The following is a 12,914-nucleotide window of genomic DNA, read 5'->3' as shown; positions in this document are numbered from 1 at the left end:
TTGTCCAGACTAGGGTACTTTTTTCCCTCAAGGAGTTTGGAATGTGGAAAACTTTCTAAGTGAACATGTCCAGACTAGGGTGCTTTTTCCCTTAAGAGGAATTCGGACGTGGGAAATTTTTGAAGTGTCGAATTTGTCCATGCTAGGGTCATTTTTCCCTTGCAGAAAATAAGTAGTGATGTGAAATTTTCTAAGTGTTGAAAATGTCAGGACATGGGTGTTTCTCCTCAAGGGGAGTATGGAAGCAAAAATATTATAATTGAGAATTAACCTAACTAGGGTTGAAATTCCCCTTTGGAGCTAAATCGCACAAAAAAATTAAGTACCAAGGATGTCCATACTGGGGTGGATTTTCTCTCTTGTGATGGCAATGCAACATCAAATTTTTTCTACGTACAAGATGAATCCTATCCAAGCCTTGATTGATTTTTCCCACTTTGCATGACAAGAATTAAAGTGTGGATGTGCCCTTTGGATCCATGGATGATGTTTTTGGAGAGGGAAATGTGGACTTAGCCAAATATTTGGAAGGTCATACCAGGGTCGTTTTTCCCTATTAGGGCCTTTTTTATTATTATTAAATAAAGCAAATAATAAGAAATTAACATTGTAACATGGGGGCGCGCCCCCCTCTTTTTGCCCAACATCCTACAGACTAGGACGCACCATTGACTTGAGGACTCTATTCCCCCATTCCCAGCAGCACCACCATATTCCACCACCTCCGCTGAGAATGGGAGGACGTCCCAGTGTTGACTATTTGCCGATTCGACTATTTATGTTCAATGTTCGATGTTCCAATTCAATGCAAGGTTCAATTATTTACTCTTTTACATCTTTACATCTTATATTGCAATACATCTTTTCATAACTAGCATTTTAACTACCATATGTATAGTATATACAACCCCTCCCGTTCCCCACCACCATCCCCAAATTAAGGCCCCTCTGTCCTGAATTCTTGTCCCCCGTTCTGCCATCCACCCAGCCCCCAGGGCGGTGTAACTATGACAATTAATAAAGTCAAGTGAGAGGCTTCTAGTGAGATATTAAACTTTTATCCACATTGCTTGTGGGTGATAAAGCAACATCCTGAGCCCCTTAAAAGGGCCATCAACAAAGAGAAGAAATCATAAGGATTTATAAAGACAAAGGCTAAGTGGCTGAAAAGTCTCGAACAAGTGACCAAGGTGAGGCATGATTCAACATTGGCAATTGGAGTCTAGGTAAAGAAGGTGGCTCCCATTGAATGGAGGCCTGGTACTTCTGTAAGTCTGAGATAAGCCATGAAAATGACTGAAATCTGAAGATGACCTCCATGGAAGTAGATTTGTGCCAAACTTGAGATATTCATCCTAGCTTCTAAACTGGGCCAGCTATGGTTGCAGACTTATGGAGAGCATCTTTTGAGACATTGAAGGTCATTGGAGAGCCAAAGACAAGGATTTTACGGTCCAAATCTGCAGACTTCTGAGACTGGCAATTTTGTTTAGGAAGTCATGGAATTTTTTTGAAGTGCCCAGATTGCCAAGCAACCATTCTAAACCAATCCCCCATAATTAAGCATCGATTTGAGGGCATTAAAGGGTTAAATCTGAGGTATGTAAGCACAGATCTGAAAACTTCACAAACAGGGGCAATTTTTTTGAAAAATCATAGAAAATAATCAAAGGATTTTAAGCGCACATATTTGTTTGCTGAGTCTTCCTTGGTCTAATACCAACCATTTAGGTAACCGAATTATGAGCAAATATCTGAAAACTACCTTTGCAAATCATTTCTTTCTTATCTAAATCTGGGTTTGTTTTTTTATTAGTCTGATTATGAATGTATTGCAGACCTTTTGGGGATTGTTCAAACATCATTTGAGTCATTTTTAAGGTCTGAAACTATAAGTTGCAGACCAAGGTCTGCAGACAGGCTACAGCAGGGGCAATTTTTATTAAATTCTCCATAAATTCCAGACTTCGCCAAATCATGAATTTGATATTGCTGAGTCTTTATGGAGTCCTCTGGCATCTACATCACTAAATTTGCAGCATAAATTCACCCAAAAATTGCAGTTGCAGGCATGTCTTCAGATATGATATTGGATATAACGAGTAATCTTGGTGTTTAATGAAGTCATGAGTTTAATTTGTAAGTTCACACCTAGATCCATGGACATGATGAATGGTAAGTTTAACAAGTTGTTAGGACTAAATCCATAGCCTATCTTCATACTTGTCCAATTCGTCCTCAGAAAAAAAGATTTGAATGGAAGACTAATTTTATTATTTTTCAAGGCTAAGTGTTGATCAAACTTTGTCCTCGGATTCTGATTCAAATGCTTGTTCTAAATACCACCTTTGAAGGGATAGAATCACTAAGTTGGTATAGAATTCATGGGCTAATTCAAGGATTGTGAAGTCCGAAATTTATTATTTTGTTTAAGTCCTTTAATCCTTACAGACTTCAAGCTTTGTACCAGGAATCATGTTTGGATCAAAGGCATGGATAGTCACAAGGAAGCGAACAAAAGAGGGTGGAGGACAAGTACAAGCTCAAGGCCAAGGATAGAAATGAAAAAGAACTGGTCTAAAGAGGTCAATTCATGGATATTCATGTGTCTCTATGCAAGTCAGCTCTACACTTGATTAAATGTTTGAAGAATGAAGACTATCTTACAAGGAGATTAACTTGTCCCTATCCACATCAATTTTCCATAAGGAAAAAACAAGTACACCAAGGAATATTCAAGGATTATTATAACATCAAAGCTAGCGTAGGAGCATGGATAAGGGCATAATGACCAGTCTGAAGTCGAGAGAGAAAGAATGGAAGGACAAGAATCCCATTAGAAAAGCGATCTCCATGATGATCGAGTCACGCGAGGAAATGGATTTACTATGCCAAGGAAGATGTTAATGTGTTCTAGGGATTGCTTCACAGATCAAAAATGAAGATAAAGAAGACAGAGAAGATTTCCAAACTGTCAAGTTGCAAATACCGAGGCTTCAAACATTGTAAAGTCCATCCATCCAAGAGAAAGAAGTCTAAGAACAATGAAGAATTCATTAGGATAAGGAGGTGTAATTCAGAGAAAAATTGCATGGGGAAGTTAGAGGTCACAGAATTATAACATGGAGGCCTTCCTAGTATTAATGTGGAGGAACTTAGTGAAATTTTACTTAAGTTCGTTGATTTTACTGAAAGGGAGAAAGAGAGGAAGTGTACATCTTGGATGATGACTTGTATGATGACTAGGAGGCTTACATGTTTCTTATTGGCCCTCAAGCCATTGAATTTTTTCATTGGCTTATTTTGAGGTGCTTCATTTCTATTAGCTACTTTTGGTTGCCCTATTTAGGGTTTGTAGTGGATTAATTTGGGCCATTGGTTTCAAATCTATATTGGTTGTTCATTGTAATTGGAGCTCCTATATAAACCCCGCACCTCTCATTTGTAAAGCAAGGGACCTATTGGAGAAGTGTTGCTAATATAATGTTAAGTTTTCTCTACTTTTCATTGTTGTTTTGCATGGTGAATTGTTGTGATCAAATTTTCATTATTGCATGGTGATCCCAATTTCCTCACTTAGCTCAAGATTTTATTTCATGTTGTTTAATAGTTTAGTTGGATGAAAGAATTGTGGATGTTGACTTGTTTGACTTGAATATAAACTAGGTCACTAGCCTCTTGTCGATGGTAGGAGTGCCTTGTGCGTGTTGAAACTATAGCTCAGAAATCAAAAATAATAATCAGCAAATAGAAAGAGAAAACTGAAACAAAGAACACCAGAAATATCTTGGGAAAACCCTTCGAGAATGAAGGGAAAAACCCAACCACACAACAAAATATATCTTTATTGATAATAAAAGTTTAAGTGTACAATACCTATCGCTTAATGCAATATATATAACTTAAGGAGAGACTCTTCACATTATAACCGAAAGTCTCTTGAGATTCTCATAAGTCCTATAATTAAATATGACTCTTCCAATATTCATGCCTAAATGCATGAGAATGACAAATGTCACTTACATTTTAAGTGTCTTTTTCAGTTGAACGTAACAATAACAATAATAACGTTCATATTTCCAGAGATAAAGATCTCTATCGCAGCTACCATCTTCAACACTCCCTCTTAGCCAGAGAGAGATCTTTAGCTGAACAATCATACAAGACTGCAACCAAAATGTTAATGATGAAATTTTATCCCATATATCCTATTAGATTCATGAAAAACTATAACAATCAATCATATTCATAGAATCGCTCAACATGAAACCTTGTAACAATTAATCACATTCATGGAATCTCTCAACATAAAAACTTGTAACAATTAATCACATTCATGGAATCTCTCAACATAAAAACCTGTAGCAATTAATCACATTCATGGAATCACTCAACATGAAAAGATTTGTAAGACTCACAGTTAAGCCTTTTTATTCACGAACTCTCTCAATGTGAACTGTCATGCAATCTCTCAACATGACATCCAGCTCCCATCATGGAATCTCTCAATGTGATGACATCATGGAATCTCTCAACATGATGTTCACTATCGCATAGTGGAAGAGTTATCATAGCTGATCTTACAATCTCATTTATTCACGCAAGAATGCATAAAAACAAGACTTGGTTCCATTTAAGTCTCAAATTTTACAAATACCATAAGCATCACAAGCATATATGAGAGTGAAGGGGATTCCATAACCACTCCCTTCTTAATTATGAAGCCTCCATCTAAAGCTAAAATCCTCTTCTAAAGCTCAGCATCTCCCTCTGGAGTATAATCATTATCTTGTTGCATCCTGCAATCAACTATCAATTGATTATAAATATCAATGCTAAAAGCATACTATTTTCAGTTAAAAATTGCAAAGAACAATGACCATAGAATACTTATCTCTTTGTTAGAGGTAATCCATTATTTTCTCATGTAATCTCTTATTAGTTTGCTCATCGATTCCAACCTTTTCTCATGATCGATTGAGCTTCAATGATATTCTACCACTTTTGAATATGTTGGCATCCACATTACAAACTCACATATGTGATTTATGAAGACCAGTAACCTGAGACCTGCTCTAAGTGACAAGCATCCCACCTAGAATGTTGTATGCTCCAGAAACAAGTTCCTAGATCACAAGTCACGGTCACAACTTCCTAATTGCAACTACAAACTGAAGAACATATCTACCAAGAAATAATGAATATCGATAACCTTGAGGCTAACCAGGGACCTGAACTGATCTTGAACTGTTTGATGCTAAGAATGATATCCACCCTTGACACGGAACTCCAACAAGTTCTGAAATTTTCTTTCCCAACACTAGAAATAATAAATTTGAATCTACAGAAAATGAGACTCAATAAATAAATTGTGAATATCATAGCTTTGTCGATGAGGAAATATACACACGATATGGACTCTCACCAAATATTCCCTTTTTTACGACAGATGAAAAAGAGGATTCCAAACAGACATGATGCGATTAATAATAGTTGTCGTTTTAACTGAGAGTCCACCACATGTGATGCTAGGTCATCGAATAAAGACGCCCGATAAAGAAAAAGAAAAAGAAAGTAACGTAAGAAGTCAATAATAAAAACAGAACTATACCAAAATTCTATTAACGACACTTTACCATCCTTTATAATTCCTGTAAACTCATGCAAAATAATCGGTAAAAACAAGATGTCGTTAGTATCTAAAATAAGACAATGGAGGAGAAGATACAAGCAACTGACACTATCAAATCGACCTATCGAAGAAGAAGGATAACAGTCCCGATGCTAAATCATCCTCCATAAAATCACTCAAACCATGAAGTCTTCCGATGAAAGAATAAATGAGCATGGATACAAAAGAGAAGTTGAAACGACATGAACCAATTTCAAAGAAAGAAATTTCCAGAAAACTTCTGTATGAAACAGCATATAAGCAAAACCGCAACATATGAGAGCAAGCCAAAAAGAAATATATGAGAGGATACCGATCACAAGATCATATGCAAAACCCTGACGGAGAAGGAAAAAACAACGCGAGAGAGTGCCACCGAATATGCAAAAACAAGCGGAAAAGAACATTAATCAAGAAAACATCACACTCCTATCATTGGTATCTCATGAACTCAAGACGAATATTCAATGCAAAAAAGAGAATATAAATCATCGATAATCAACATTTGAAAAAAAGAGAGTATAAATCATCGATAATCAACATTTGAAGCCCCAAGCATGTTTAAAAAAAACAGTGACTCTTGCCTTCAAAAGAAACACACTCTGACTATCAAAATGATCGAGAAATTGTCAGCACATGAGGAATCGACTCAGCCTTGACTTTCAAAAAGATACTGAAAAAAACTTAAATTTGAGAAGCAGTCGATAAGAAAAGAGAGGTCGACCATATAGACAAAAGCCGAATTTTCTAGATGTCGCATATCTGAAGCGAGCCTATCAATCGCAAAGTAAATACATGCAGTAATGGTAAAACTGGAGATAATATATGACTTACTGTTGATACCATCATCACTGATGGAAAAAAATATTAACCTAAAGCGAGCCGTGATGGGGGAATGATCTTGCATGATGACCTTCATTTCTCAAAAGTGACGGTTACCATATATGCAATAACTCTTTAATAAGTAGCTGAAGTCCAAAAAGATAACTGTCGCCAGCACACATGTGGGACCCAGAAAGAATTAAGAGATAAATAAGACACCTAGTGAACTGACATGCAAATGCAACCAGTATACTCAAGGTCTACAAAAATATATATATAAAAATGTCCCACAACAATTTTCAATTAAATCCAGATAGAAATTTTCAATTCTGAATCAAACCTGCAACAGTGAATGTCTATACAATCCAAATAGAAACAGGTAGCAATGAAACAACCCAACTTAACTAAAGCAATTTGATGACAACCCAAGCGGTGAAATTCAGACTTGCTCCCTATAATACTACTGAGGGTCTGAATTCCTTCAATTTTCATGATAAAGATTAGACTACATGAAGGAAATAAATCTCCTGACCTATCTCACCAAAATCATCAAATGGACATGATAGCAAGGAGCCAAGAACCTCACCCAACAGTGAAGAAAAATAAATAAATAATAATAATAATAAAATCTTTTGCAATAACTTGAAGTGGGGAGCTACAAAACTCCAGCTCTGATACCATGTTGAAACTATTGCCCATAAATCAAAGATAATAATCAACAAATAGAAAGAGAAAACTGAAACAAAGAACACCAGAAATATCTTGGTAAAACCCTTCGAGAATGAAGGGGAAAACCCAGCCACACAACAAAATATATCTTTATTGATAATAAAAGTTCAAGTATACAATACCTATCACTTAATGCGACATATATAACTTAAGGAGAGACTCTTCACATTATAACCAAAAGTCTCTTGAGATTCTCATAACTCCTATAATTAAATATGACTCTTCTAATATTCATGCCTCAATGCATGAGAATGACACGTCATTTACATTTAATATTACAAATTAAAACTTAAGTGTCTTTTTCAGCTGAACGTAACAATAACGATAATAACGTTCATATTTCCAAAGATAAATATCTCTATCGCAGCTACCATCTTCAACAGTGCGGTGAACTAAAAGTGTTTAATTTCAATTGATATCAAATATTTTGTTTGCAACCATTGATGGGATTGAAGAGGGTAGATATTGATTTGAAAACCATTTGAATATATCCTTGTGTTGTGGAGTTGCTGATTAAGCTACATCTACTAGAGTCCAAATCCATCCATGACTCCTCGCATTCATAGTATAAGTGGAAGTAGAAATAGAGGTTAGAAGCTCAAGTTGCAGTCAAAGTGGAAAAGTTAGATATATTTTCATTAAACATTATAAAGTCAAATCTAGAAGTGCAACAGTTGATATCCATTGAATGAATAGTGTAAGTCCCCTAAGTGATTACCAGCAAATCACATTATTTCATTGAGTGAGTGTCCACAATTGAAGGAACCTTGAAGATACGTTGTGATCTTACTTTGCAAGCTTAGCATAAGAAGTGACTTTATATCAAGAGAGAGTTGAATGTTTGGTGTTTCACTTCAAAAGATTGAGTGTTTGATTCTGCATGTTGAAGTGGACTAAAACTCACATCAACAAGACCAGCAAGCTGAGATGTGAAAGCCATGGGGTGTCAGTAGTGAAGACCATGCAGTTGCACCTGCATCTGCTTCTTTGTCTTATTGACTGATTTTGTCTCATAGACTGATAGGCCATTAAAGCCAACCGCACGATTCTTGAATCCTATTAAGAATAAATATGCATTCTATTTACTTCTCTTGGTGAAAATGATTGAGTTGCAAGAGGCATTACAATAAATTGTAATGATATCATGATGCAATCAATGACCCAAGTCCAAGATAGAGCAACGTACAAGGGTGAAGGATATATTAGAGGGTGATGTCATAAGTTTCCAAGCAGCCTATTGGCTCATTTGTAGGGATTTAATGTGGAGCATCCGAATAAGATGTGGTGGATCAAGGGCTGAGGTTTAGTCATCTCTTTGGGAGTTATTAAATAACACCATAGGGTTCTTTTACAGCTCATTAAAATTATGTTATCAACCTTTTACCACTGCAATCTTTGGCTCAAGGTCTGGAAACCATGAGTATCCTGGTTTCGGAGTGACATATGAGCTCCCCCTAGTTAGAACGCTATGTTTCTGTCCAAGAGATTTAGTTTTTAAAACCCTAGTACCATTGATTATCAGGTTTAAAGGCTAATTTAGAGGTGAGATTCACAGTTACAAATTTAGAAACAGGCTAACTACAGAAAGGTATCTTCATACTGCAAAGGATCGTTGATGACAGCAACAAAAAGAACAAGTTAGAACTGGTTGATTGGGAATTTGATAAGGACAGATAGAGATTGAAGTCTTTTCTAAGGACAGCTAGGGTTTGAAGACAAATTCTGAGGTATATTTCTCTAAATCCACTTCTGAAATGACTAGGCAGAAATACAGGGATTCTATCATCTATGTACTTTTTCTATGTTCGGTAATAACCAGAAATTTATCTTTATTAGCAGAAAAATCAAATCAATAGTCTGATTATAAATCTGAGTGTGTTGTGGAATCTCACATTATTGACAATTTTATTGGATTCTCAAATGCTAAGAATTCAAGTACATTATACATACATCTGTTTCATAAGTCACAAATTTATCAAAAACAAAGAAGATGAAAGCTTGCAATTCATCATGAAAATAATAGATTACAATTTTGATAGATTTGCTTAAAGAGAAATTTAAATTTTCTTCGAATTAAAACTCCAGGACTGCCATTTCAACTCTTGATTTGGTTAATTTTATCTCTCCACCAATTATATATTTATTCTCGTAACTTCTGCAAGAAGCAAAGGATCCTACTTTTCTGCTTTATTTCTCTAAAACTACATATTATCATATATTCCAACTAGAATGCACCGAAAGGGTTATAAATCATTAAATTTGATATACAAATAAATTATAATATGATTCAAAAAGATGAAAGAAAGCTCAAAATAACATAAGCCACCTTGTGCTATTTGTGCCCGTCGTTTCTCCTTTGATGACTCATGATAAGCCTGGCAAAAACCAAAGCATATTAGCCTGGAGAACAATGCTTATAAAACAAAAAACTAAGTAGAAATATACCAATATGTATTATTTCAATACCAACAGTTGAGTGAGTCTGACAAAAATTATATCATATAATGTAGTGTGGTAATTTTATTAATATATTACGTAAGAGTACCATAATGTAATATTAACTTGTGTTTTTAATATATCTGATACCTGTGTTTGGTCTTATTCAATTGCTTTTCCTTGTAACAACTTTCCATGCATAAGAATGTTTTGTCTTTCCTTCAGTTCTGTTTAAATATCAAGAGAAAGTGGGTGAAAAAACTGTACAAAGATAAGTTCCAGTAGAGACAGTTCCCTGTGGAAGTTGTTGTTTAGACCAATAATAGCTAGTTTTTATCAGTCTAACGAAAACTGTAAGTTCTCCAGAATCACTGTAGAGAAACATAGGAGATCAAAGGGACTATTGGAAATGGGTTTCCAAAACAAGACTCAAGAGATTGCCAATCATAGCATAGAATGATGTCTCTATGCAAATGGATAGGCTTTAAATGTTGTTCACTAACCGTAGTTGCAATAAATGATGGAAGCAAAATGAGGCTCCAAAAGGTTCCATAATGAACAGAAGGAGTTTATAGAAACATTACAAAAAGAGTGACCATTAGAAAAAGACGGAAAAGAGAGAGAATAGAAACTATCTAATATCGTAATACCCTCCCTTAATGGTCAATCTATCTTCAAAAAACAGAAATTTGCATGTCCTCAAAAACCATAAAAGGCAGCCTCGGGTTGATCAAAGAGGTCTGCATGTTCTGCAATGTTGGTATGTGGTAGCATTGACTATGGTAGGGCAAGTCAAGGTGACGGTACTTGAAGATCGTCATCATTCTCTACTTTCAAGTGTTGTAGTTCTTTCCATTGAAATGCTGATTGCGTTCCAGCATGAGACAAGTGAGAGATACCACTGTCGTTGAAAAGAGAATTTCGAAAGAAACCCTAGCCATTTTTTTAGAAAAACAAAAAAAGGCAGAATTGATTGTTAAAAAAATGGTGGAAAATGAAACTGCTGGACAAAAATCAGAGACAAAGGGTTCAAAACACCCTAGATGCCACCCTTTGCAAAAGATGCGCTGAAAAAGTCAGCTCGAAAATGCCCAAAAAGAAGGCCACGAAATTGCAAAAAAAAATTGAATGTCGAATCCCTCGTCAGATTTGGAGGGGAAAAAAGATGCAAATTTTTAACACACTTGGGCAAATATTTCAAAAAATTTGCACTAATAATTTCAAAAAAGAAATTAAAATTTTTCGAACAGGCCAGCAATTTGCTTTCATACCATATTATGGTAAAATAATGAATGCCTTGCCCATTCATGGGTGTATTACAGTTAATTCAATCTCGAAAAGGCAGATGGCGTTATGGATACCTCCAGAGGAGGGATGGATCAAAATTAATTTTCACGGGGCGGCAAGGGGCAACCCAGGTGTATCAAGGTGTGGATGTGTGGCAAGAGGTCACAAGGGTAACATAATTGCATTTTCAACCAATTGTTTTCCGGATGGTACAAACAATATTGCAGAGTGTTTTGCTGCCAAGGAAGCTCTAAGGTTATAAGTTAAAATTGGATGTCAACATATACATTTGGAAGGAGACTCAAAAATCATTATAAATGGCATCAACAAAGGAAAGATGAGGATTTTAAGGTTTCACACTGCTTGAGGGAAGCGAATAGAGTGGTGGATCAGCTAGCTAATTTAGGTGCCAATTCAATAGTGGATCCTCAACATGAAATTTTTGAGGACTTCTGTCACCTTGGACAAGTAAAAGAAAAAGAGAGGAAATTTGATGGCCATTAGATTTAATAATCCACTCATGGTACCTCAATTTGAAGTTTGAAAAGAATGGCATTATGATTTCAACTCACGAGGACATTAATCATCGCAAGATAAGCAATGATATTCATGATACCAAGGCATCCCTCGCACGTGTCAAAGGAGTGTTTGGTTGGCTTTGGTACCTTGTTCCAGAAAGTTCCGAGGATGTTAAGTTCATATTCAAGATGTTGGTTCCCAAAACCGCAGATTGGAAATCCAGGAGCCTGCCACTTCTCTGATGGGACTTCTCAATCAGTTATGGCCAACGAACAGGAATACTTCTCAATTCCCCTGCACTTCAGGCTCCGCTACACCCAAGCGGTAAAACCTTCGCCTCAAACACTGACTATCTCGTTCCAAGCTTTTCTATAGCAAATTTAAACTTCTGGAGTTCTTCGGCTAGCAAGGTCCTCGAACTCAATTAAAATGAAAACTGGATGCTGGATAATGGTTGAATGTTTTGCATAATTGAATAATAAAAAATTTGATGCTTGTAGAAGGAATATATAGATTTTCTGACTTCAATCATAAAAAGACCAATGCTTCTGCTCATTTGGGCAATGGAGTCAACTTCTGTGAATTATCATGTACAACCTTGTAATGCTTTACACACTTTAATTGCCAAAAATTAAATAATCAAGATGCGACAGATCAAATATATATGCAATCTTAAATTAGTCCAGATCGAACTTTAACTACTCTAGGAGACAAACTAGACACAGATACGGAAACAATTATTTATTTCACAATGTCTGTGATAATCAAATTTAAAATGCTAAATGACCATGTCCACTTATCCGACATTTGAATTGTATACAAAATTCCAAAAATAATTACAAAAAACGATTCCCCTGTAGTTTAAATCTCCACGCCTTCAATAATAAGCAAAAAAAAAAAATTATTATTTTATTATAAAAATAAAATAATGGAATTTATATTACAAAATCATAATAATCCCCTTATTCCTCCATACAAAAATAAAATATAAAATAATTTCTCCTAAGAATATAAAAATGTTCGGATATTTTGCCCCAAAATGAAATATCTCTACAACTATTTATATTGTGTATAGGATATGACCTTTAAATTCAAGAGTCATATTTTATTTAATCACGTTGCTTCATTAATAAAATATCCTTATTTTGATTATATAATAAACTTCACACTTAATATTATCATGGCTTCCCCTTTTTAATTAATAAACCTTTTGCATAATTTACCACAAATATAATCGGCTTCCTCCATTACCAAGTTATGATTTAGCGGATACTATTGTCAATATAATCGGTTATGGCTTTTATTTTCAAATATGATATCCTTCAATAGCCCTGAAGTATGTGAGTTTCCGACTATGTTGCACGAGTTACTCTTTTTAAATAACAAATGTGATCATGCATACCCCATAGTCCATCTTTGGCATTATAATCATCATTTTATTGCCGTGGAT

General features: G+C 35.3%; 1 protein-coding gene across 2 annotated transcripts in view; it reads right to left on the bottom strand.

The window, feature by feature from the left end:
- SMU1 (transducin family protein / WD-40 repeat family protein) overlaps positions 1–12,914 on the bottom strand; it is a 149,589-nt gene that overhangs the window by 111,295 nt on the left and 25,380 nt on the right. For both annotated transcript variants that reach the window (XM_089801845.1, XM_089801846.1), the window contains exon 4: positions 9,549–9,597. In XM_089801845.1, coding sequence (XP_089657971.1) covers positions 9,549–9,597 — 49 coding nt within the window. The remainder of the gene's footprint in view (positions 1–9,548; positions 9,598–12,914) is intronic.

This window comes from Cupressus sempervirens, chromosome 9, assembly GCF_028749045.1.
Source record: "Cupressus sempervirens isolate cs-2001-9-10 chromosome 9, ASM2874904v1, whole genome shotgun sequence".
Classification (NCBI taxonomy): domain Eukaryota; kingdom Viridiplantae; phylum Streptophyta; class Pinopsida; order Cupressales; family Cupressaceae; genus Cupressus; species Cupressus sempervirens.
Note: the sequence above shows the minus strand (reverse complement) of the source record. Positions and strands in the feature narration are given on the sequence as shown.